Raw genomic sequence first — 24,019 nt, forward strand, 5'->3', positions numbered from 1 at the left:
GAGGCAAAGTAAGGAAGTTATGGCTCGAAAGTTGCGGTGGAATACATCTTTGGCTCAGTTATCGCACAAGATTGTTTAAATTCAGTGAGACGTAAGATTAAAACTTATTTTAAGTGTGTTTATGGTAATGTAAGTTCATTTACGTAAAATTTAAAGTTTATGTTACGAGCGTGTTGCCATGAAGGCTCTCACCTGTGCTCTCACCTGTGCTCTCTCTTTCTCTCACTCTCCCTCCCCCTCTCCCTCCCCCCTCCCCCTCCTGAAAATGGCTTTAAATCAACACAACAATATATTTACTTGTGCAGCTAGCTCCAGATACAGGTTGGTAGCTCTGACTAATCACTAGCCAATCATAGTTGATGAAAGCGATGATGTATCCCTACGCTTGCGAGAAGGCAATGACGTATCCCTATGCCTGCGACAAGGCATTGTGGTGTTGTCAATTCAAAATCCCTGGCCGGACGTTTGTTGCCGGACGTTTGGTCGCCAGACATTTGGCCGCCGGACGTTTGGTCGCCCGGACGTTTGGTCGCCCGGACGTTTGGTCGCCCGGACGTTTGGTCGCCCGGACGTTTGGTCGCCCGGACGTTTGGTCGCCCGGACGTTTGGTCGCCCGGACGTTTGGTCGCCCGGACGTTTGGTCGCCCGGACGTTTGGTCGCCCGGACGTTTGGTCGCCCGGACATTAGGTCGCCCAGACGTTTGGTCCCCGGTCTTCTGGTCGCCAGTCAAATGGTGACAGAGAGTAAGTACTGTTGAAAACAGCTATCAATAAGTTTAATATCTAAATATCTCCTGTTGATTCATGAGAGGTTAATATCTAAGTACTGTTTAATATATAACTACTGTTTAATATATAAGTACTGTTCAAAATATAAGTACTAATTAATATACAAGTACTGTTAATATATAAGTATTGTTTAATATCTAAGTACTGTTTAATATCTTAGTACTGTTTAATATCTTAGTACTGTTTAATATCTTAGTACTGTTTAATATCTTAGTACTGTTTAATATCTAAGCATTGTTGAAACCAGCTCTCAAAATTATTCACAAATGCTTAATAGCTACTGTTGATTCATGAGAGTTTAATATCTAAATACCTACTGTTGATTCATGAGTTTAATATCTTAATTTAGATTTTAAACTCTTGTGAATATAATTTTGAGAGCTGGTTTCAACAGTAATTAGATTTTAAACTATTTCTCATGAATAAACAGTAGATGTTTAGATATTAAACTGTCCCTCTCATGAATCAACTGTAGATATTTAGATATTAAATTCTCATGAATATAATTTTGAGAGCTGGTTTCACCAGTACTTAGATATTAAACAGTACTTAGATAATAACCTCTCTCTCATGATTAAACAGTAGATATTTAGATATTAAACTCTGGTCCGGCTGTTTTCAACAGTACTTACTCTGTCACCATTGAACTGGCGACCAAACTTCTAACGACCAAACGTCCGGTGATCAAACGTCCGGGACACCAAACGTCCGGGCGACCAAACATCCGGCGACCAAATGTCCGGCGACCAAACGTCCAGCAACGAAACATCCGAGTGCCCTCGGAAACTGTTTGGTTAAAGCAAATCTTATCGACGCTTGTTTAATGCAGCAGAGCCTGCAGAACTGATTGTGAAAGCCTTGAGGCATATTTCTGACCCTGGCAACAAATAATGGCTGAAATGTGATTGGTTAAATGCTTCAATATGAAAACACATGGAAGCAGTGCAACCAGGGGAAAAGCAATAAAAGGAAGCTAACAGACAATTTTGAATTATTTAGTATTAGTTATTAAATATTGATGGACAAAATATAATATATGATTCAGATATTTTTTATGCCAGCAGAAAAGGCTTTGGTCTACAGTAAATCTTTTTGGGATGTGGGAGGAAAATGGGGTACTCAGAGAAAACCCACACAGCCCCAGGGAGAATATGCAAAATCAACACAGGTGGACCAACCTGGATATGAACCCAGGACCCTAGAGTTGTGGGGCCAACGTGCACACCACCCATCCATCGCACCGTTCATTCATAGATATTAATCATTACATTTAATTATGACTAAATAATTTGTGTAGTAGATATGCACCTGCTAATGGCAGGTGTGATATTGGTGTGTGCCCATAGCAAGCAATGGTGTTGTTCTAACTGGTACTCAGTGTGCTCAGGGAGGTTGTCTTTCTTTCTTGTCTGTCTTTCTCCCCAGACAAACAAAAAATTAGAGGGGACATTGCATCTGACTCATATCTTGGTTTCTTGCAAGAGAGAATCGATTCTGACGAGTCTGTCCCAGATCATTCTCCACTTGATGTCTCTAATTTTTCATAAGATTTAACAGGCATCACAGAAGTTTAAACAATTTAGTCTCATAACAATTTATAGTCCTCCGAATCTTCTCAAGAGAGTTTTGATGTTAACCATCTTCAGAAGCCAATGCTTCTCAAAACTATTTACAGTTCTCTTGATGTGAACCAGTCTCAAGAAGTCTAGGTAAAAAAGGGGAGTGACCTTCAAGTTGTTTTGCTTAACTTTGGAGCGAGCATTACTCTTGCAAGAGATGTATTAACATGCCTTTTAGTAACGTCAATAACTATAGCAAAGCATTCATCATTGCAAGCAGATATATATAATGATTAATATTCAAGCACATTTATAATAATGATGAATATTCCTAATAAAGCAAAGCGTTCTTCATTGCAACTAAATATATACTAATGATTACCCTAACACATGGTTATAAGATTTGAGCTGTCATAGATGCATATAAAGCGGTACCAAAAAGAAAGTTTTTTTTCTGAATACAACTGCTCATATTGAAAAAAAATGAGTATAACCTTTTTTTCCTGAATAAAGACGGAAATCTAATCTTTCTGTGTTCATGTTGCCACAAAACACGTACTGCTTGAAAGATCATTTAAAATAAGTATCAGTAGTTGGTAAAAAAAAAAAGGGCATGGCTTTAAAAAATGCATCCAATTTCCTGTAAAACAAATAAATGGTTAAAAAATACATTACCCAAATGTACCTACATTTCCAAAATGATACCACTGTTTCAGTAATGAGACTGTTGGACTGAATAATTTAATTCTTTTAAATATGTATTTCCCCTAGCACGTTAAATGTGTGATAATAGAATATATTTTCAGATGCACAAAAATATATTTTTCCTCATCATCTTTGTTTGGTAAGTTGTATGCCTCTGTAAAAACATACACCAGTTTTATATCAAGGAAAAAAAACTTAATGTACTTAAGAGGCTAAGTCAGGGGTGCCTAACTCCGGTCCTGGAGGGAACCGATTCAGTTTGTTTACCATCCAACATATCTGAATAAAATAGTCATACCTCTAATTACGAAATTAATAGGTTCCAGAATTTTTTTCGTAAGTTGATAATTTTGTGCAGTATTATATGTAAATTCTTCATTCCACGGTCCCCACAAAAGTACCAATTAAACCCTATGAAATTGTTCAGTGTCTCAATTTGGTGTGAAAGATATGAATACATAAAAATGAGACAAGGATGAAAAAATATTTAATATGTCAGTACAATTTATAATTGTATTGAATGATACAGGAAAGGTATACAGTTGTGGTCAAAAGTTTACATTCACTTGTGAAAAACATAATGTCACGGCTTTTGAGTTTCCAGTTCTTTTTATCACCTGCTCCTGAGAGAAAATTGGTCAGGAGGGTGAAGATTGAAACAAGAATCACAAAAAAGCAGATCTGCCACGGATTAGAAGCTGCTGGAACATAGATGTCAGTGTCCACAGTCATGCATGCTTTGCATCTCCATGGACTGAGAGGCTGCCGTGCAAGAAGAGAACCCTTGCTCAAAAATAGGACCCTTAAGGCTCAACTGAAGTTTGCTGCTGATCACATGGACAAAGATAAAACCTTTTGGAGGAAAGTTCTGTGGTTATACAAAACAAAAATCAAGCTGTTTGGCCACAATGCCCAGCAATATGTTTGGAGGTGAAAAGGTGAGGCCTTTGGTACACCATGCCTACTGTCAAGCATGGTGGTGGTAGTTTTACGCTGTGGGGCTGTTTGATGCCAATGGAACTGGGGCTTTAGAGAGAGTAAATGGGATAATGAAGGAGGATTACCTTCAAATTCTACAAGATAACCTAAAGTCATCATCCCCAGATTGGGTCTTGGGCGCTGTTGGGTGTTCCAACAGGACAATGACCACAAGGACTCATCAAAAGTGGTAATGGAAGGGTTAAATCAGGCTAGAATTAAGGTTTTCGAATAGCCTTATTCAAGTCCTGACTTACCATATTGAGACCTTTCGGACAATGCCGAAGAAACAAGTCTGTCAGAAAGCCATCAAATATAACTAAACTGCAGCAATTCTGTCAAGAGTGGTCAAACATTCAACCAGAAGCTTGTGGATGGCTACCGAAAGTGTTTAATTGTAGTGAAAATGGACAAGGGACTAATATTAGCGATGCTGTGTGTATATTTTTCACCCAGCAGATTTGATCAATTTTTTTCTGTTCACCCATAATAGTTAGAAATGAACCAAACTTCATGAATGTTTTTTTGTGACAAAGTATCTGTTCCAATCACCATCAGAGAAAAATCAGTTGTAGAAATAACTAATATCTATTTTTTCACACATTTTATTTATCGTGACTGCTTTTAACCTGTTTGGGTTTAAGTTGCCCTTCGGCAGTACTTGGTAAAGGAGAGAGTTTTGAGAAAAATGGATCTAAAGACAATTGCCTCTGACATAAAGTTACTAATATGCACAAGATAAATGTCATTAAACTGAGCGATCGCACGACTCATGAACACTTTCAGGACTTTTTTTCCACGAAGTCGGAGAGTTCGTAAACAATTTTTTGGTAACACTCGACCAACTTGTCAATGTCCTCCTTACTGACCACCAGCTCCATCACCTGCCCCGCAACACAATTTCGTTCAAGTTTAAGCACACAACGACGAATGGTGGTCAAACGGACATAAGAAAATCTTGAAACAATGAGATTTTGTTGAGACAGCCAATGAGAGCCCAGTAGAGTGTAGTGAACGTGTCAAGCACGAAGCAATTTATCAGCAAATATTTAAAAATATAATAATCAAAACATGAAGTGTTTTGACGCTTTCATAACTTGGATCTTGTTTTCGTACCGAGGGACTCATTTGCATCTCAAAAGCTTTCGTACCTTGAACATTTCGTACCTAGTCATTTGTAAGTAGAGGTATGACTGTATTCAAGATCGTTATTAAGTATCATTATATGATCCAGGCGTGGAAGAGGAGGGAGTATTGGAAAATAGACTGGATGGAGCTGTCAGGGAGCAGGTTTGGGCACCCCTGGGCTACATAATACACACAGTAGTCTTTGCTACACAAGTACACCATTCAACTAGTTATTGGGCAGTAAATAAAGGGCAATTCAGATACGCTCTGACTTGTGACTCTCACTTTGAGATGAAATTGCTCATTTCATTTCTTATACCTGGCTTCTCTTGTCACACAATGCAATGTGGCTAATGATTGAATAGCGCAGCTTCTTAAGTGATTAAGTGAACGTTTTTGCTGCAAGTATTATGATAGTGAAATGTCTGCGAATGAAACTGCAAGTATTATGGAATGAGAATGATTCAGTTCACATATGGTAAAACAACAAGGGAGATAAAACAGCATTAAAGTTGATGTGTTTTCTTAGTTTCAGTCTTGTAAAAGGTAAAATTCCCCAAATTATGTGGTTTACCAATACAGTTCATTTTTTACAACAGAACTAGTTCTTGTCTATCGTTGTCATTGAAAATGCAGTAATGAGTAATGGATTATGGAGTTAAGTGTGGGGATAAACAGTAAAGAGCAAAGTACATCAACACAAGTTAGTTGTGAGTGCACTACTTTGATTGGATTCTTCTCTTCGTCTAAGCTGCTCAGAACAAAACATAAAGCAAATGTTTTAAAGTCCACACTTCCATCTATGGCACAATTTATGTGGTGTGTAAATTATATTTTAATGTAGGAAAAAAAAAATCTTACAAAAGTGTCAGCAAGAAAGAGCACTCAAACCAGTTTTTTTTCAGGTGACTATTTCTAAAAATACATAAAATTATCATTTTGAACTTTGGCCAATGTGGTACCAGTTTGGCTGTTTAACATAAGATTTGCATTTCTGAACTGAAAGGGAGAAAACAACTTGTCTACTACTTGAATCTCTTATATCAGCAGCATGTTTTTGAATATTCGAATATTACCCATTCGCTCAAATGCATCCAATAATAAGGGAAGCCAAAACAAGACCTAACAATTTATCACCAGTGATGTTAGACAAAAACTTAATACCTTTACTGCATGCTCCAATCAGTGGCCCTCACTTGGGACTCATACTCCTTTCCCAATAAAACCATTATTGAATGAAACTTATAGAAACAATCATTACAAAAAACTATGACAGAACGTGGAGCATTGTATTTATCGTTCTCAGTGGGAATATTGAGGCTCCAAAATAATGAAAACACCTCAAATCCATAAAAATATTGACATTGTGAAACTTAACTTTGCTGTTAGTTGTGTTCTGACCAAGCTGTTTTTGAACAGAAAAAAAGTTTGTTTGTGAGAGGAAAATATTGAAAAAAACAGCCCCTTTGTGAATAATTTAGATTACATTAGGCAGCACAAAGGTTGAAATCTGATTGGAGCCAAAATATAATCCAGCATCCACATTAACCTACTGAAAGCAGTAGAGGGAAGATAATTATTGAAAATAAATTGATTGTGAGAATGGGAGTCAAAAGGTATACAGTCTACATTTTGAACTTTGTTTCTTCATGCAAACAGTAACAGATGTAGAGTCAGAATAAATCGATTTGCAAATAAATTTGAAATTAAAAGATAAGTTTCATAGCATGGGTTTAAAAAAAACTGAAAATAGAATCATAATGATGAAAAGTTTCATTATTCTTGAATGAATGTGATCGTTTGATGAATACAAACTTGGGCGATCCAGTTTTGACACTGGATACATGAGTACACAGCACGAAACATTGGAATGTTATACAACAGTCACTTTGGATAAATGAATGAATAGTTTCTTTATAAATTTTTTTTAAAAAGAAATCAAGCTGCATTTTAAAGAGTTTCCCCTGTGTTTACGGTTGTATGCTTTATAACGATACCTTCTTCTGGATTGCACTTGCGAATACATTAATAGGAATTTCACAGACATAAAAACTGCTAATATGGACCAAAGTAACCAACAATTTCAAGGTAGACTTCACAGTGTACAGAACAAACAAGAAAAGGCTTTTTCACTAGGCCTACAGATTTGAAACCTCAACTAAAAATTAATTAACATATTTATGATTATAATATATGTAATAAGAAATATATTAGTCACGCAAACACGAACATTGCATGCCACTTTTGAACAAACATGTTTCAAATGATATATATTTTTTTTTTAAAAAGGGAAAGCTGACTATATGGGAAAACATCACATGCATAGACAATAAAATATGAATGCAAGAAAACAGTGTTTATCAAATACTAAAATTATTATTCCAACTCCAGGGTGTAAATGCACCGAAATGGAACACACGCATTTGGACTGGTCCCTGTTTTCTTATTTGATGAAGTGCATTTTCTTTTACAGCAATGAACTAATTAACTATAATAATTACGTTTCACTAACTTTGTTATAAAGTGCCAAATTTTGAGCGTTCTTGTGAAGAATGTAAGAAATGTAATTTTGAAATCTGGTTAAAGACGAATGTGCATTTTCAGGGTTGCCATGTGCTTCGTTTAAAGCGTCATGAGCAGAATGCCGACTGTAGCTGCTTAAAGGCGGCTTGCCTCTCCTTTTTCTCCACTTCCTGTTTCTTGCGTTCTTCTTTCTCTTCCCGAATTTCAGCCTCAAACCTGCTGCTCACAGACAGCGCCTGCATCTGGGGATGCATAGAAACAAGTCTTTTAAAGGCAGAATCAAAAAACCCAAGGTTACTCTTGAAGGAACACAACCTATTTGATCCATTTCAGGGGTCACAAGTTCATTGCTAAACCATAGTTCATTTACAGCAATTAGATGAAGAAGATTAAACAGTATTTTTGCACCCTAATAAGACAGATTCATTTTCTTTTATTTTCCCCGCAAAAAAAATACACCTTGAGAGACAAGCTTAATGCGTTACGGGATCGAGCTCGTTTGTCAATTTACTCGAATCTCAAATCAATTTCTCCCATAGAAATGAACTAAATACAAATTAATTCGTTCCCAGCCTCTGAAAAAAATACCAAAACAGGATGTGACCATAGAAAAACATTTTTATTGGTTATAATCTACTCACAAAATAACAAAGAACTATCTTTTACATAGCTGCCAACCTATACCATAATAAAAGGGAAAAAAGTGAACTAAGTATAATTTTTTGTTCATTTATTGAATAATTCAAATTTCCATAACTTTAACAAACATTTTTCAGCTGTTCCTTTACGCTCACTTGCATGTTGTGCAATGTGCAAATGTCGGTCCTTTTGGAGACAGCTTAAACATGGGATATTTCGCCGAATATGAACCAATAAATATTTTCGAGTGCCTGGGTATCTTAAAATTGGAATTAAGTTTAGTAATAGGGTAAGATTAAAGTTATTTTTGAGTGTGTCTGCATTGTAATGCAAGTCCATTTAAAGTTCTTTATGCAATTTGTTAGTAATTTTCTTAGGTTTTTTTATTCGCCGTTTGATTTTCCATAGGTCAGGGGAGGGCAAACTGTTCGGCCCGAGGGCCAGATTGACTTTAAAAATTTGACAGACGGGCCCGGTCAGGTAAGATACATAAAAAAACATATCCGTTAAGTCAGTAAGTGGTGTGCCGTCAGGGCCTTAAAGGCTTTTTTCTCTTCTGGCCTAAGAATTATCTGAATCACAGACTGATGTTAATTATATTTTGCCCATGAATACTTATTAAATTATTCCAAATTGTCTGTTAGCTCCCTTCCATTGCTTTCCCCCTGGTAGCACTGCTTCCAGATGTGTTTTCAAATTGAAGAATTTAACCAATCACATTTCACCCATTATGTGTGGCCAGGGTGAGAAATCTGCTTCAAGGCCTTCACAATCAGTTCTGCAGGCTCTGTTGCACTAAACAAGCGTAGATAAGACTGTTGCTTCAACCAATCAGCAGCTTTACTGTCAAAGCCGTTTTCAAGACAGACTTTTCAAGAAAAAAAAGCTGTAAATCATTAAGAAAGGTCGGACAACTCCAAATCAAGCAAGCCTGTCACAATTTTTGGTGAGTAAAATATGGCTATATTCCTAAATAATATTTCAATTGTATGAGATTATTATTGATGAATTTTTATGTGTAGCAGCTGTAGTTGCAATAGAGGTTTTGAAGCCATAAAATAGTTTTTGAGGGTTGGACTGATTTTGACATAGTTGAAAGCGTCGTTGAAAAGTCACGGATCGCCACTGTTAACAGTACAAAAAAGGACTTATGTATCAACATACTCATCACTCATCATTCAAGTGAAAAGTATTTTATTCATAGTCCATTGTGTAGGTTGAAGACAAACGATCACACATACTAGACCAGTGTTGAGCAAACTTTTCGGCCCCGGGGGCCACACTGACTTAAAAAATTTGACAGATCGGCCGGGTCAGCACAAGATACGATATGAGGACTAATGTATTAACATACTCATCACTCATCATTAAAGTAAAAAGTACAAAGTAAAGTTAAAAAGAAAGTATTAAGAAATATTAAACTGTAATTCTAAAAAAAGATCGAGGGGCTGTAAAACACGAAAAACAAATAAGAGTGGACAGAGCTACTGCCACTGGCTTCCGCGTGATGGTGCCACCTTGGAGGAAAAAAAACTATTCGGACAACGTCGGCGGGCCGGATTAAAACGCCAAGCGGGCCGTAGTTTGCCCATGCTGGTATACTTTCGAAGTTTAAGTAGCTACCGGACCACAATACAGGACATCGATGCCCTAGGTTTTATAGACTCGGGCTCTGTCTCTCACCTGTTAAGAACTAGTATTCACAGGGTTTTATAGTCAACATCTCCAGGACGCAAGCCCACTTCTCACTATGGACAAAATGTGTTAGGTTCATCAATAATTATACTAGAATATAATTATAAAACACAGGCAAACATCTGATTCAATTATTGACATTTTATTAAATTGGTATCTCTGATGATCAGCTTGATCAAGCGAGAACATTCCGACCTCGTCTCCGCCGCCAAATGGTTCTACCCTACTGTCATTTCTCGTACAGCTTTAAGGCCATAAATTAAAACAATTACAAGATTATTGATTAATCATTCGACAAAACAATTCCATAAAGAAGCGAAAAGGGCGTCACGATGTAAGAACAATATGAGAGTATTCCCGGAGCTGATTGATAGGCATCAGCTGGAATCAAGAGTTCTTCACGGCTCTTCATTGCAAACCCAGATCAACAGTCCTCGGAGCCCGGGACTGGTTGAGATGTCAGGTCAATAATCCTCGGAATAGGCCAAAACAATTTAACGTCCTCAAAGCCAACTGCAGGGGGAAGTGTCCTTTGGTAACAGTTATACTGAGCGTTTGTCTCCGTTGCAAACACTTATAAATATATACATATAATGATTTATGCTCACATTTATAATAGTATCCCAGAATAACCCCATTTAACATAACATTTGTAGCCTCCATCGCAACATGCAAACATTCATGTAGTCTCACTAGAGATGTCTTCAGGTGTCTCTTTTAGCAGGATTAGTCTTCAACCGTCGTGAATCCAGGCACTCTGCCGAAAATCCTGCCCGCATAGGGTTTTAGACGCCATGGCCACGGTCTTTCCCAGAAATGTCGACCAAAAGTCCGGACTCCTTTGGTATGTTGACTCCCAGGCTCGTATGATAGGGTCAGCAATAGGCATTCCCAAATGCACACAAATAAAACAGACATCTGACTCATAACCGGTGTCTTACAAGAGAGAATTGATCCTGACTCACCTTAGATCATTCTGCCAAATCGACGTCTCTCTTGGCTTATTTATTAAATAAGATTTGCAACATGCATCTCAGTTCTCAAAACAATTGAAGGTCTGCTTGATCTTCCCGAGGGAGCTTGTGTGAGTCAGACATGAAGTCGATGTTTCTCATAACAATTGAAAGTCCTTCGTATTTTCCCAAGGGAGCTTGATGTGAACCACACTTTCATAAGTCGATGTTTCTCAAAACAATTGAAAGTCCTCCAGATCCCAAGGGAGCTCGATGTTTTGGTGGGAACTAAAGTTTTGAGAAGTCCAGCTGCAGAGGGGAGTGACCTTAACGTTGTTTAGGTTCACTCAGGAGCAAGCAATACACGGTTGCAAGCAGATGTATTAAAATGACTTTTTTAATGTTAATAACCCTAGGTAAAGCAAAAGGTTCTTCATTGCAAGCAAAAATATAATAATGTAAGGTTAATAACCCTAAGTAAAGTAAAGCATTCTTCATTGCATGCAAATATACAAAAATGTAAGATAAATAACCCTAACATTATGTTCCGACTGCGTTGGCGTGCAAAGAGTCTCCCCCCCACCCTCTCTCTCTACCCTCCGAAATCCTGTCTAATTTTAGTTCTATTAAACACTTTTTCCTATACTATTAAACCACTAGTTATTTAATAATTTTTTAATAGATGGCAAATTAGAACAAATAAAACATTTTTTCCAATCCAATAACCAGTTTTTTGGTGTTTTTACAGAGTGTTGGAAAAAATGTATGTTTTTAGTTCATTTCAACGGGAAACGTTCGTTTGAGTTATGAGAAAAATCGACATACGAGTTCAGTCCCGGAACGAATTTAGCTCACATCTCTAGTTACCAATGTACACACAAACGTGCATTTGCGCACACACACACCATGCATATCCATGCATCACAAGGTAAGAATGGTAGAGCAGTTTTGTCGTAGTCAAAGATCTGAAATCTTCCTCCACAGAACAAGAGTCCAGTCTCTGCATCCCTATATACAGCCAGGCTGTTGAGGGTCGTGTCTTGGAAGGATGCACCCTCTTCGGCTGCAAGAAAGAGGTCTCTCTGTGAATCTTCATACTCCCTGATTGTAAGTACAGCTTGTCTGGCTCTCTTCTGATTAAAAGTTCCTCCCATCGTGGCACTTGAGATATTATTTGTCTGTAACAGTGCTTTTGGATTCAGCTTTGAATTCCTCTGTTATACCAAGTTCTTAATATTTCAAAGCAGTGGCTTTCATTGACTTTGCAAAGTGCGTTTTGGAGGAGAGAGCTGCCAAATCCACTTTTGATGCATTCCACCAATGGCCTTCCACTGTGAGCTCTCCCATAAAACAAGGTCTCCAATCACCTTCACCCTCTGCAGTGCAAGCCGTCCTTTCCGATGAGTGATGAGCAGTTGGATTTGCTCTGGGGGGTACAAGTCTTCCGAGCTGAAATCTGGAAAAAAATCTCGTCAGTTCTTTAGGTTTGACCATTCTCAGCACTTTGACTATTTCCTCTAAGCCATAACAGATGAGTTCATTGGCTCTTTCAGTTCCTGGTATCTTCTTGTCTTTACTTTCAAGACCATTCCTCCAACACCATGGAAAACTGAAGTGATTTGATCAGTTCTGAGGTTCAGTCTCCTGGCAGCGCTGTGAGCAATGTAATTCGTGTCAGACGCCAGGTCAATGAGCGTTCTGATTTTCTGACCGGCATTGGTTGTAAATTCAAGGAGGATAAAGATCACTGGGAGTTCCTTACATGCACTCTGCTCCATCCATGCAGGCTTACCCGTGCTAAAACATTGGTAAAGGCTCTCTTAAAATGTTCCACGATGTTGGGGGACAAATACACAAATTGGCATTGTTCTTCTGTCAATTTATGCCTCCCCAAATTTAGCTTTGATATCATGTCTGTCTCAGCATTTTTAAGGTCTCCTTTCCGGCACAGGAAGAAGTGATGGTCTCCCCTCCTCTTTCACTCGTGGACTTGGTTGAGGCATATTTCTTGGAGTCAGATGACTTTTTGTCCGGCTTCTCAGATACTACAAACTGCTCGAGGCTCTCCAAGACCTCTTGCGTTTTCAGGTAGTTTAGGAGAAACTCGAGGTGGTTGTCTGGTGTGACTGTGTTTGCCAGATTGAACATGAAGATAAGCCAGTCCTTCATTGGTTTCTGCAGATATTCTAATCGACACTTTCAAGGAGTTGGGTTTATGGTTTTCGCTTGGTCCACCTGTTGCTGCTTATCCTGTCAATTGGTCATCTTCCTAATGCCGTCCCAGCTCAGCTAGAAAGCAGAGTTCATAGCTATCATTGGTGTCCCGTGCAAGTGGAGAGAATATTCGGAAATCCTTCGGCAACTCTGACTTTGCCAATTGTGCAATAGCTCTGCATAGGTAGTTGGCCTGTTTGGTGAAAGTACTCATTGCTGAGGTCCCCTCCTGCTTCAGCAATTTGATTGCTTTACCTGTTTCTTCTTCCGGCATACTTGTTCTATGCGTTGACCGTGTTGACTTGAGGCCACTAATCCTCTTTCTTTGCTATCACGCTGGTTTTCAATTGTCAAGTTGTCTTTAATTCTCTTGGTTCCTTGCCCCGACTTGAAAAGGGTTTTTGTCCTTCAAACTCATAAACGGCTCGAAATCGTCCTAATTCTCCTTGATTGGAGGGTGGTTAGGTTCAAATCCAGTTGCGTATGCCCGGGGAACTGAACAGAGTTTTTGCTCTGTTGGTGATTTACTGCTTTTTGGTAGGCTTCTTTGATTGTTCCACCCAACATGGCTGCCACTGGACTCTGACAGGAAGTGTCTGTATAGTTTTGTCTGATTGAGGTTTCTCTGCCCCCCCCCCCCCCTCCCAGGCCTGATTGGGGGAAGGTGCACCTTACTGTTAGTTTACTTTAAAGTCATCAGAGGACCCCATGGCTAGACCGCCCATTTGAAATTTTGCACAACACCATAGAAAATGTTAAAGACCACACATTTGTAGTATATAAATCTTAGACCGGTGCAGAGGAAGGACTGATTTTTTTCCTGTAATTCTCAGAGTCAGGGCAAGACAATATCGCCCGGGATAGTGTAAAATGTGCCTTCTCAATATCTCTGGAATCTAGTATACAGCAGGGCTACTACTACTACTACGGAATTTCAGGAGTTTCTCCAGAAATGCAATGCAAAACTCTAGGACACCGGACAACCTCCATAAAATCCAGAAATCCCCCAAAAATTTCACTTTCGCCATCTTTATTCAACTGCACTGTAAACTGGAAGAATTTGGTAACATGAGGGCAATTGTGAACCATCAGAGTTACAAGTTCTGACAAATGATTCCTCTTGTGCGACTTCAGCGTGGCTATCGAATCTGAATTAATTGCACAGGTAGCTTCTATCGCTTTAAAATTTTTGTTTTCATTTTTTTCCACAACGGAAGTATTATTAAGGCTGATTAAACCACCAGTCTTTTGTTTTGAAACAAATCCAATCATTTCCAGTGTTGTTCTAAAGAAAGTAAGCGTACATAGCACTGGTAAGTCTAATCAATATGCCTGCATGGGTTAAGTGCACAATGGATGGCAATTTGGATGAAACTTCTAATAAGAAACCCTGGCACTCACAGAGGTTTATTGGTTTGTATACGACGAAATATCCCATGTTAAAGCCATCTCTAAAAGGACAGACATTTGCACATTAGACAAGTGCGACTTCAGCGCGACACATGGTGGAATTACTGACTGTAAATCGCACGTAGAAGGACCACAAAACAAAGAAACTATTTTCATTATGCTGTACTTTTTCAATAGTTTGCATAAAAACCATTTTTCAATTTATGTAAAAACACGATTTCAATGTATTTAAAAACAATTTCAATGTATGTAAAAACAATATTTCTATTTATGTAAAAACGACATTTCTGTTTATGTAAAAACAATATTTAAATACATGTAAAACACAATAAAAGTTTTATTTAGATTGTCCTACATTTATTTTTTTACATTTTATATCGATTTTGTGTGAATCGCATTTACTCCAGAAATGGGACGAGGGTACTCCTGAAATAGGGTTGACGGAGGTTGGGAGCCCTGATACAGTAATATCTTGACATATGAGTGACCCAACATACGAGAAATTTGAGATCCGAGCATACAAGACAGCCAGCTGGCTGAGACGCAAGAGGCTGCTTATGATAAGAGCGCACGGTCTTTCTCGCCGCCTCTGCCTCATGTAAAGATATCTACGAGCACTGGACAGAGCATTTTTCTGTGTTTTTTTGTATTTGTTAGTGCAGAATTAGGAGGAAAAACAAAGGATCCAAAAAAAGCAAGAGCAATGAAGGGTATTACGAAGAAAAGGCATATGATGACAATCGATAAAGCACGAAATAATCGAAAAACATGAGTAGTGTACGCATGAGTGACGGAGCTGGCTCGCCAATACAAGAGGATCTCCCGGACAACTTAAAAAGTTGTCGTGCGCTATCCTAATGTGAGGACCCTCCTTTTAAAAAGTCCAGCTAAAAGAGGTGGTGGAAGCGAGGCAAAAAGAACCAAGTCAGAACAGGCAAAAGAAAAAAAATACAACTAAATTAGAATTAAGTTTAGTGTAAGGTAAGATTAAAACATGTTAAGTGTGTCTCTATTGTAATCTAAGATCATTTAAGTTACATTTGTTCGTTATGTTATGAGCGCATTGTCTAAAAAGACTTCCTCTCTCCCTCTCCCCATTAACCTCCCCCACATTTTAGCAGCTGCTCTAATATTTAGCAGACAATTGACAACATATGAGCACTTGCGAAAATAATATTTCACATAGCGGGTGTAATGTATGAATGAACGCAAGTGTGCCTATAAGGCAGAAATCTCAGAGGGCTACATTTAATCCTCGGCAGGCTATTTCCATCCCACGTACGTATGACACCTCTGGCCTAGTTGGGAGTACGCATTACCAAAACAATGATTATGTTCCACAATACTTGCCTGGCTGAGCTTATAACATACCTTAGCTTCAAAGAAGTCTTTGGCCCCACTCACTCCCTCAGTGGACACATCAATTTCAGAAAGTCTGGCTAGCGCCATAAGACCACTCTCTTCTTGCAGCTCTCCTGCTGCCGCTCTCCGGAAAATCAACAAGAACTGAGGAAAGGAAACAGGAGTTTGATTTTAATGGCACGGCCATCTTACTGTAGTTAAATTGTGCTGAGACTGGCCAGACATGAGTACACTTGTGTCGAAGGTTTTGCGGTCGATCGTTAAAATATAAACCTTGATATACGTGTAATGTGTATGCCAATATTGCACCCAGAGACTTGGTGAACACTACGTATAGCCCTATGGGCATATTTACTGGTTGTGCTTGTGTTACTTCCTTTTTGAATTTGTCTAAGTGCAAACACCCCCCTCCTTTTTGGAACAAGAAAAGAAATTATTGTACATCTGTGATTGCGAAATTTATAAAAAATTGCCTAGATTTTTTTTTCTTTATTTCTTGTTCGAAAATGTCACCTATTGCATTAATATGAACCATCGGGAAAAATAGATATTTCGACATTAGAAGCAATTTGCCTTTACAAAAACAGGCATATTATCACATATCGACCCTAACAATATGTTTTTGATTCATACAGTATCTCAGATATACCACGTGATTATTTTTCTTAAGATATTCCCTACAAAGCAACACACGAGAAATTGTAAAATTCAACAACTTTAAGGCAATTTAAGGGGCTCGGCTTATATGCGAGTAGATACGGTAAACTAATTTTCACAAAACTAGTTGTTTTAATGTATTGTGACTTGTCAACCATAAACCAGAGGTTTATTCATGGAATTTGTTTTAAACTGTTAAATGGCAGCGTGGCAAATCCAACAACTCAAAAGGTGAGAGAACACTAAACTAGCAGACTCACCTCTCGAAAGCTCAGCTTTCCGTCAAAGTCCTCGTCAACCTCTTTGATCATGTTCTTGAGGCCCAGGTGTGTCTGTGGAGCGCCTAGTTTCTCCATCATCAACTTAAGCTCCATGAGGTCAATGAAGCCATCTTTACCAGTGTCATATCTAGAACGCACAAGTTAAAGTCTGTTTCACTTGTGGAACTGAACCGGACCTGTGAAGTACAACATATTACTAAAAACTTTATTCTTTGTATGGTGCAAACTCATCAGAAATATTGGTATGAATTTTGAACAAAGCTCACATAGACCATCATGCTACACGTAATTGGCTATGGGTGAGGAAATAAATTCTAGGATTGAATCGGATGGAATCGGATTGAATCAGCTGTTTACTCGAACATCAAAAGGAGCATACAAGCCATACAACGTAAACACTTGGGACAGTCAGATCACGGCTCTTTGTTCATGGCCCCAACTTACACTCCCTTCAGCCGACAATCAAAGCCACAAAGCCGAACCATTATCACATGGCCTGACAACGCCCGAATCCAAGATTGCTTTGAACAGACACACTGGAAAACTTTCTACCATGAGCCTGGCGCCCTTCGCAGACAGTCCTGACTTACATGGTACTCGGTCGATTTGCCAAAAGATATTAGGGCGACTGACATTAGGGCTACTGACGTTTGGGCGCCGGACAGCTCACCGCCCAGAGGTTTAAGCGTCCGGATAGTCCAGCGACCGGAGGTTTGGGCGTCCGGAGGTTAAGGCCACGGAGGTTTCACAAATACACAAAACGAGCAAAAGTGGACGAAGCTACCGCCATCTTGGTTGCGGTAGCTAAACCGGATACAGACTCAAAAAGACGTAAAGTTGTGCAAAAACTGGAACCACACACAAGAAGGCTTCCATAAGATAGGGAACTTCAGCAGTCTTTCCCTCTCGGCTTCTGTGCAGCGCGAGTGCCACACTGATACATGTAGCGTAGGTCAGCAAGCTTTCAATGGCAGACTGAAAGAGGGTCACCAGCAGGTTGGTGCTCAATTGCTCCTTCTGGAGTACTCTCAGGAAATGTAGCCTCTGCTGCGTGCTCTTGAGTGCGGTGATGTTTGCCGCCCAAGAGAGATCAGCAGAGATGTGGACTCCTAGGAATTTGAAAGTCTCTACTTGCTCTACACATTCGCCGTTAATATACAGGGTTGATGGTGCAACCTTGTTCTGTCGGAAGTCCAGGATGGGTTTTCTGGTTTTGGAGATGTTCAGTGCCAAGTTGTTGAGAGCGCTGGGGTCGGTCAATCAGAAAGTCCTCAATCCTGGAGCATGTGGAAGGTGGGATTCCTCGGTTGGCCAACTTGGGGATAAGGATGTCTGGTCTCATGGTCACATAGCAGTGTGGGGGTTATTTCATCTTTTTTTTGAACCATTCAGCCATGCCTATGCTGTCACACATGGGATTAGCTGTTACAATACACAGCAGAAGGGGCAACACCTCAGTGCCGCCGGAGATTCGGTTCTGGACAAAAATGCCGGCCGGGAGAAGAGGCAATGCTTCTGACCAATCATTCCATCCTGGGATAAGATGGTAGAGCTGTCGGCGTTTACCAGCAACGGAGTCGAGGGGCTCTACTCTGCTACTGTTGTCTTCAGCTCCAGACTGCTGAGGAACTGTGGATAAGCTAGGAAGAGTGACTGCATATTCTCTACCTCGGTCACAGTCTGCAGAGGATGATCAACTCAGCCCAAAAGATCATCAACCGCCTGGATTCTCGACGGTTGAAGACTTATCCCGCTGGAGGGAGACATCTGGTGCGATCACGGGTAAGTCCACATTAATGTCTGCATGTTGTGACGGAGTTTCCAAATGCGTAAAAGGGACATTGAATGTGAAGGTCCATTCTGGGTAATGTGACTCGCGTCCTGGGTGACGGCGATAAAATCCCTGTGTTTATACTAGTCAATGGCAGGTACAATTTTGGGGCACTTTGCTGGAAAGTGTCCTGTGTCTCAAGGGTAGGCACGAATATATTGTAAACGTTGTATGGTGTTTGTGTGGTTTCTGCAGTAAAATTAAGATAAGCCTAGGAAATACAATCGAAGGGGTAAAAAAAAAGTTAACTGTGTGAGGCACACGAACTCACTACAACAAAAAAAGTAAAATATGGGAAACACGTGTTGTAAGGCGGGTTTGGATGACGATCCAAAAATACGTCTAACTTCTAAGGATTGGAAAAATTGGAAGACTGGAGTAACATGGAATGTTTTTCAAAGTGCACTTGAAAGAACATTGTCTGTTGTCCTGGCGGGAGGAAATATGCTTGGGCACAGGTCATATTGATGACTTTAAGGATATTACGGATTGGATAAGCATTGGTCAATTGATACAACCAAATGACGTTGCTTTCTATTGCTTAAAGGGCATGCAAATTAAGAAAACTTTAGCTTGAAATTCATAGCATTGCAATGATGGGCTTAATACGCCTGAATGTTACAGTGATGACAAGTGGCAACAACAAGCTTAGATAAGCGGGGAAAGGAGAAATTCTCCAAATTCCAAAATCTGGCACACTATTAGAAACAGGTTATGTGAGTCGCTTTGGGTTTTGACAGGATGTGTTGGTGCATGAATTCTGGGATATTTTGGAAATTGGAGACCCCATATCTAAAACAAATTCGAGACAAATGTGTAAATAGGCTCTATTTTGCGCTGGATGCCCAAATTCTAGTGGGGCCCTTCATGTTTTGAAACAAGTGACGCTTTAGGTAGATGGGTTGTCTATGAACAAAATGGGACGGGCAAAATTTGACGGTGATCGAGGTTGCCAACCCTAATGTGGGGAATGAGCAGTGCCGTGTTATTTTGGTTCATAGAATTTGGACTCAAGGCCATAGGCGTCATGTTGCATAAAATAGGCGTGGAGAAATTAGTCTTACAAATGGGGGACATTAGACAGTCTTATCACCTGGATGGAGTTGAAGGAAATTTGGATGGCCGCGTTAAAAGGGGATTGGCATGCTATTAGAGGGAATTGGGATTTTCGAAAAAAACTGATAGGGGGCCATTAGGTCATGACGGTTGTGAAAATAAAAACCTTAAATGTGAAACTATTGCCACCTCAATTCTGGGAACAAACAGCTTAACTGGTAGCATTAAAAAGGGTATAAGGGTAATTTTTTTACAAACGGTTAAAATGCTAGTGTGTGTGTGTGTCTTCAATGATCTACTAATGAATGCGGGGTGGATCCAGACCTTCCGGAATGCGGGATATTCCTGGCGTCCTCGAGAATTTGTGGATTCTCTCCGGGTACTCCAGTTTACTCCCACAAAATGAAATTATGGATGCTAGACTGGTTGAACACTAAATTCTTCTGTTTACGAGTGTGAGCGTGAATGATGGTTTGTCTTTTTGTGTTTTTGATTGGCAGGCCACCGAGACATAATCTATCAATCAAAGATCAAGGTTGAAAATAATTTGGGCTTGAGTCAAGGGAAGTCCTATGTCTCGACACGGGGGGTGGTGGCCTTGCTACAACGGCACTACAAGGCTTATGGTTTAAATCTATATACATACCTAAATATCCATTTCAAAAGATACATATAGATTTTATTGAATGAAGTAAGATATCATTCCACGATATGGAATTCCAGAAACTATCTATAGTGATAATGGCACCCATTTTGTTAATATAATAATTGAAGAAATGGGCACTAGGTTTCATATTTCGTTGCGAAATTATTGCGCCTACCATCCACAATTGGCGGACCTTATATGAAGTCCTGTTTGGTAGACCTTACAAATTGCTATGATTCACTATACAATGACAATTGGATGATGAGGCAAATGTAGCAGAAAAAAAACACCAAATTTAGGCTATCAGAGGGAGATTTTGCTTCTCAACAGGAAACGGACGAAGTGACGGTGATTCTTGAAGTCTGGGTGCTGATACGCAGCATAAAAAAAGTAACATCGGAGCAACGCAAAGTGGGAGGGTCCATGTTGCTGAAAGGGGGACACGGATGCACCTTTCCCACAGTAAGAAGGTTGTCTAAATTGAAACGTTTCAAGAGGAAAACTCCCTAAACAAAGACAAAAAGACATATTGAAAACAATTATTGCTTTTGGGGCAATGAGATTAATGATGATTGTGATTCTATTCCTCTCCACAGTAGGGTTGTTTTCTCCAGTTGGAGAGAAAGGCGGAGGCGTTTCAATTGAGGATACAGCTTCTTACGGGAGGGTAAACCGAGTGACATTCACATATACATTTGAATAACATTACCTACTAAATCAAATTTCCAGACATGCATTCGAGATTGCAACGTCCCGGTTGCCATACAAGGGATCAATCTATGGTGGGAAATGTGTGGTACATTAACAGCCCAAAATTGGAGATTGGGAAAAGCCTTGTTGCAGAAATTGGTCAAGATTGGAAAGCTTGGACTGACATATTAACTTGTGAAATTTATTTCTGAAACAGGGATTTCCCAAACGGGGATCATTGGGTGCTGTTAATGGAGTGTAAAAAAAGAGGGGCAAGCACTATGTGGAGCTACTTTGGTAAAAGGGTGGTCTTAATTGAAACATTGAGGGGACGGGTAAGATAAACTGTCTGACTTAATAAGATACGGGAAACACCAATATTGATTGGAAATATTATTGCTCAACAAGCAATACCATAAAACTTTGACATCTCCATATGGTTTCAATTGAGACTAAACCATCTTACAAAGGATTAGAACAAACTACCATACAAGGGAAAATACGATCGGATCTAACAACTCCCTCAATCACCATTCTTTTGGGGAAAAGTGTTTTTACAAATGAAAAACGTGTCCTACTTGTACAGAAAAATATTGAAACAGTGTCTATCCTGTTACGCAGTAAATAGGAAGTCAATTTTTCCACTGTTTAATCATTTTACCTGCTTAAACCTTACAGGGCATGGTCTGAAGCTGGGGGCGATAAATGAGATGTGGCCTATGGTGGTGGTGTGGTGGATAAATTATATGACTCCTGCCGAAACGCGGCAGGACTAGGTACTTTGGTCTCACTGCTCTTACCCGTGTCTGTTGTTCCATCTACAGTGGAAGAGATAAAATTGGCTGCTCAGAAATCTGGTGTGGTGAAGGGTCCCTCCCGACATCGTCGAGCGGTATGGAGGGAAGGAGATCCAACATACATTGATGCGATTGGCATCCCCCGGGGCGCCCCAGATAAGTATAAGCTGGCTAATCAGATCGCAGCAGGATGGGAGTCCAAAAACAAAAATGTGGATGAGATAAATTACCTGCATTACAATGTCCCAAACCTTGGAAATTATACTGAACAGGGATTCGTGGACCATAAAGGAGTGATGGGCAGCTACCAGTCTGATGGCGTTCCAGGATCGCATAGCGGTGGAGATGCTCCTTACAGAGCAAGGGGGTGTGTGTGCAAAATGTTTGGAAGACAATGTTGCACCTTCACACCGAACAACACGTTACCCGATGGGTCCCTAACCAGGGTCATTAGTGGCCTGTAGACCCTAAAACCCGCAATATGCAAAAGCAGTCTGGAGTAGAATTATCCGCTTCACAGACTGGAGGTATAAGACCTTTGGAAAATGTGACCATTTGGCCCAATCTGTTGTGTTCTGTAGCCATATATGCTACTACCTTGACATTGTATGGGTGTTGTCTTATCCCCTGTTTGCGCTCCTTGCTAAGCTGACTTATAACTACTGCAATTGCCCCTACAAATTCTAAATTACACTAATTATATCTCTGCTTATGAAACGTACCGGGGAAAACAGTGAAGTCCAGGAGTACGGTAATTCCGAGGACCAATTGGACGAATATGATTATGTTCTTTCTCTTTCAGACCAGCCATGGGAGTAAGGAGTAGGCGGGAAAAATCACAGTCACCCGACATTACCATTTCGTGATTACTAAGAAATGATTAATAACATACATATTATAAAAACAGGGGAATGTTGGGTTTATTCTGTATTACTATTATACATGTGTCGTAATTCATTTCTTTGTTAATTTATTAAAAGTCTTTCTATTGTTCGGCGCGAGGTCATAAACTGCCGCCTAGTCAACTCTCACATGGACTTATCCTAGGCAAAGAGACGCCAAGGTCTAACAACAGATACGGATATCTGCCACTTCCATAACACGTGACACTTCGGGCTTCTTTATGTAATTGTTATATGATTGTTAGGTCAAATGAAGGCGTGATTGTTTTGATCCAAATGCCTTAAAGCCGTACGCGATATACTGTTCGAGAGAATACTTTTGAAGATCTCCTCCCTTAAGGTTTCTTATCCGTGATCAAATCTATTTAATTAAATGTCAATACTGGAATAAAATGTCTGCCTGCAGTTATTGATAATTACACACAAGGGTAATTATTAATGAACCTATCAAGAGTCCACATCACTGCAGATGTTCTACCGTTCCACCTGTCGATCTCCTGCTCCATTCGTCTCTCACTTGTGAACAAGACCCTAAGATAATTAAACTCCTCCACCTGGGGGAGGGACCTGATCCCTTAGGCCTTAGGGCATGCCACCTTTTTCAGACTGAGGACCATGGTCTCATATCTGGAGGTGCTGAACCCGCTAAGTCATAAGCTGATTTTTCAAATGTTAAGAACCCAACTGATCCTCACTATCTCGAAGCAATAAATTAACCAGAACACTTCTTATCCTCCGCTTAGCAAGGGTGTGACGAAGTTAACCTCCTTAATTCCGTCGTTTTAACGGGGGGGGGGGGGGGGGTTATTCCTTAAATTATATTTATTGAGTTAGTTTTTTTATGAATGCTAGTTGGTTTGTATTTTTTTCCAGGCAAAACCATCAAGATTACTTTACAAAAAAAAATGAAATTGAAAGGTTGACAGCAACTGCAATATTGCTAAACGAAAATACAAGGAGTAGCCTAATAGAACTGCGACACAAATCCAAAACAATGTTGTAAGTCCAGACTGAAGAGACAAGGCTCCATGTAGGCTCCACTTGAACGGGCCTACACCTTCCAAATGAGGAATTAATTTAATGAACGTGCCGAGTGATTTCACTCGGGGTTTCGCGTCAGCATTGTCATTCTAATCTTCACAAATTCCCACGGCTCAATTCACATGCCAGTACAGCACTTCGTGTTTGTGGACAAATTATAAGA

At 39.7% G+C, this 24,019-nt stretch overlaps 2 protein-coding genes across 3 annotated transcripts in view; both read right to left on the reverse strand.

Moving 5' to 3' along the window:
* The window catches only part of nlrx1 (NLR family member X1), a 30,984-nt gene extending 30,756 nt beyond the window's left edge, over positions 1-228 (reverse strand). Inside the window, exon 1 of one of the 2 annotated variants that reach the window (XM_077722247.1) lies at positions 193-228. The gene's annotated coding sequence lies outside the window, so the exon portion shown is untranslated. The remainder of the gene's footprint in view (positions 1-192) is intronic. The other variant, XM_077722252.1, reaches the window with a different exon arrangement.
* A 3,295-nt stretch (positions 229-3,523) lies between these two features.
* The window catches only part of efhd1 (EF-hand domain family, member D1), a 20,908-nt gene continuing 412 nt past the window's right edge, over positions 3,524-24,019 (reverse strand). The window contains exons 2-4 of the mRNA XM_077722196.1: positions 16,873-17,020; positions 15,965-16,099; positions 3,524-7,924 (exon numbers count right to left, since the gene is read on the reverse strand). Coding sequence (XP_077578322.1) covers positions 7,790-7,924; positions 15,965-16,099; positions 16,873-17,020 — 418 coding nt within the window. The 3' untranslated portion in view covers positions 3,524-7,789. The remainder of the gene's footprint in view (positions 7,925-15,964; positions 16,100-16,872; positions 17,021-24,019) is intronic.

The sequence above is a fragment of the Stigmatopora nigra genome, chromosome 8 (genome assembly GCF_051989575.1).
Source record: "Stigmatopora nigra isolate UIUO_SnigA chromosome 8, RoL_Snig_1.1, whole genome shotgun sequence".
Lineage (NCBI taxonomy): Eukaryota > Metazoa > Chordata > Actinopteri > Syngnathiformes > Syngnathidae > Stigmatopora > Stigmatopora nigra.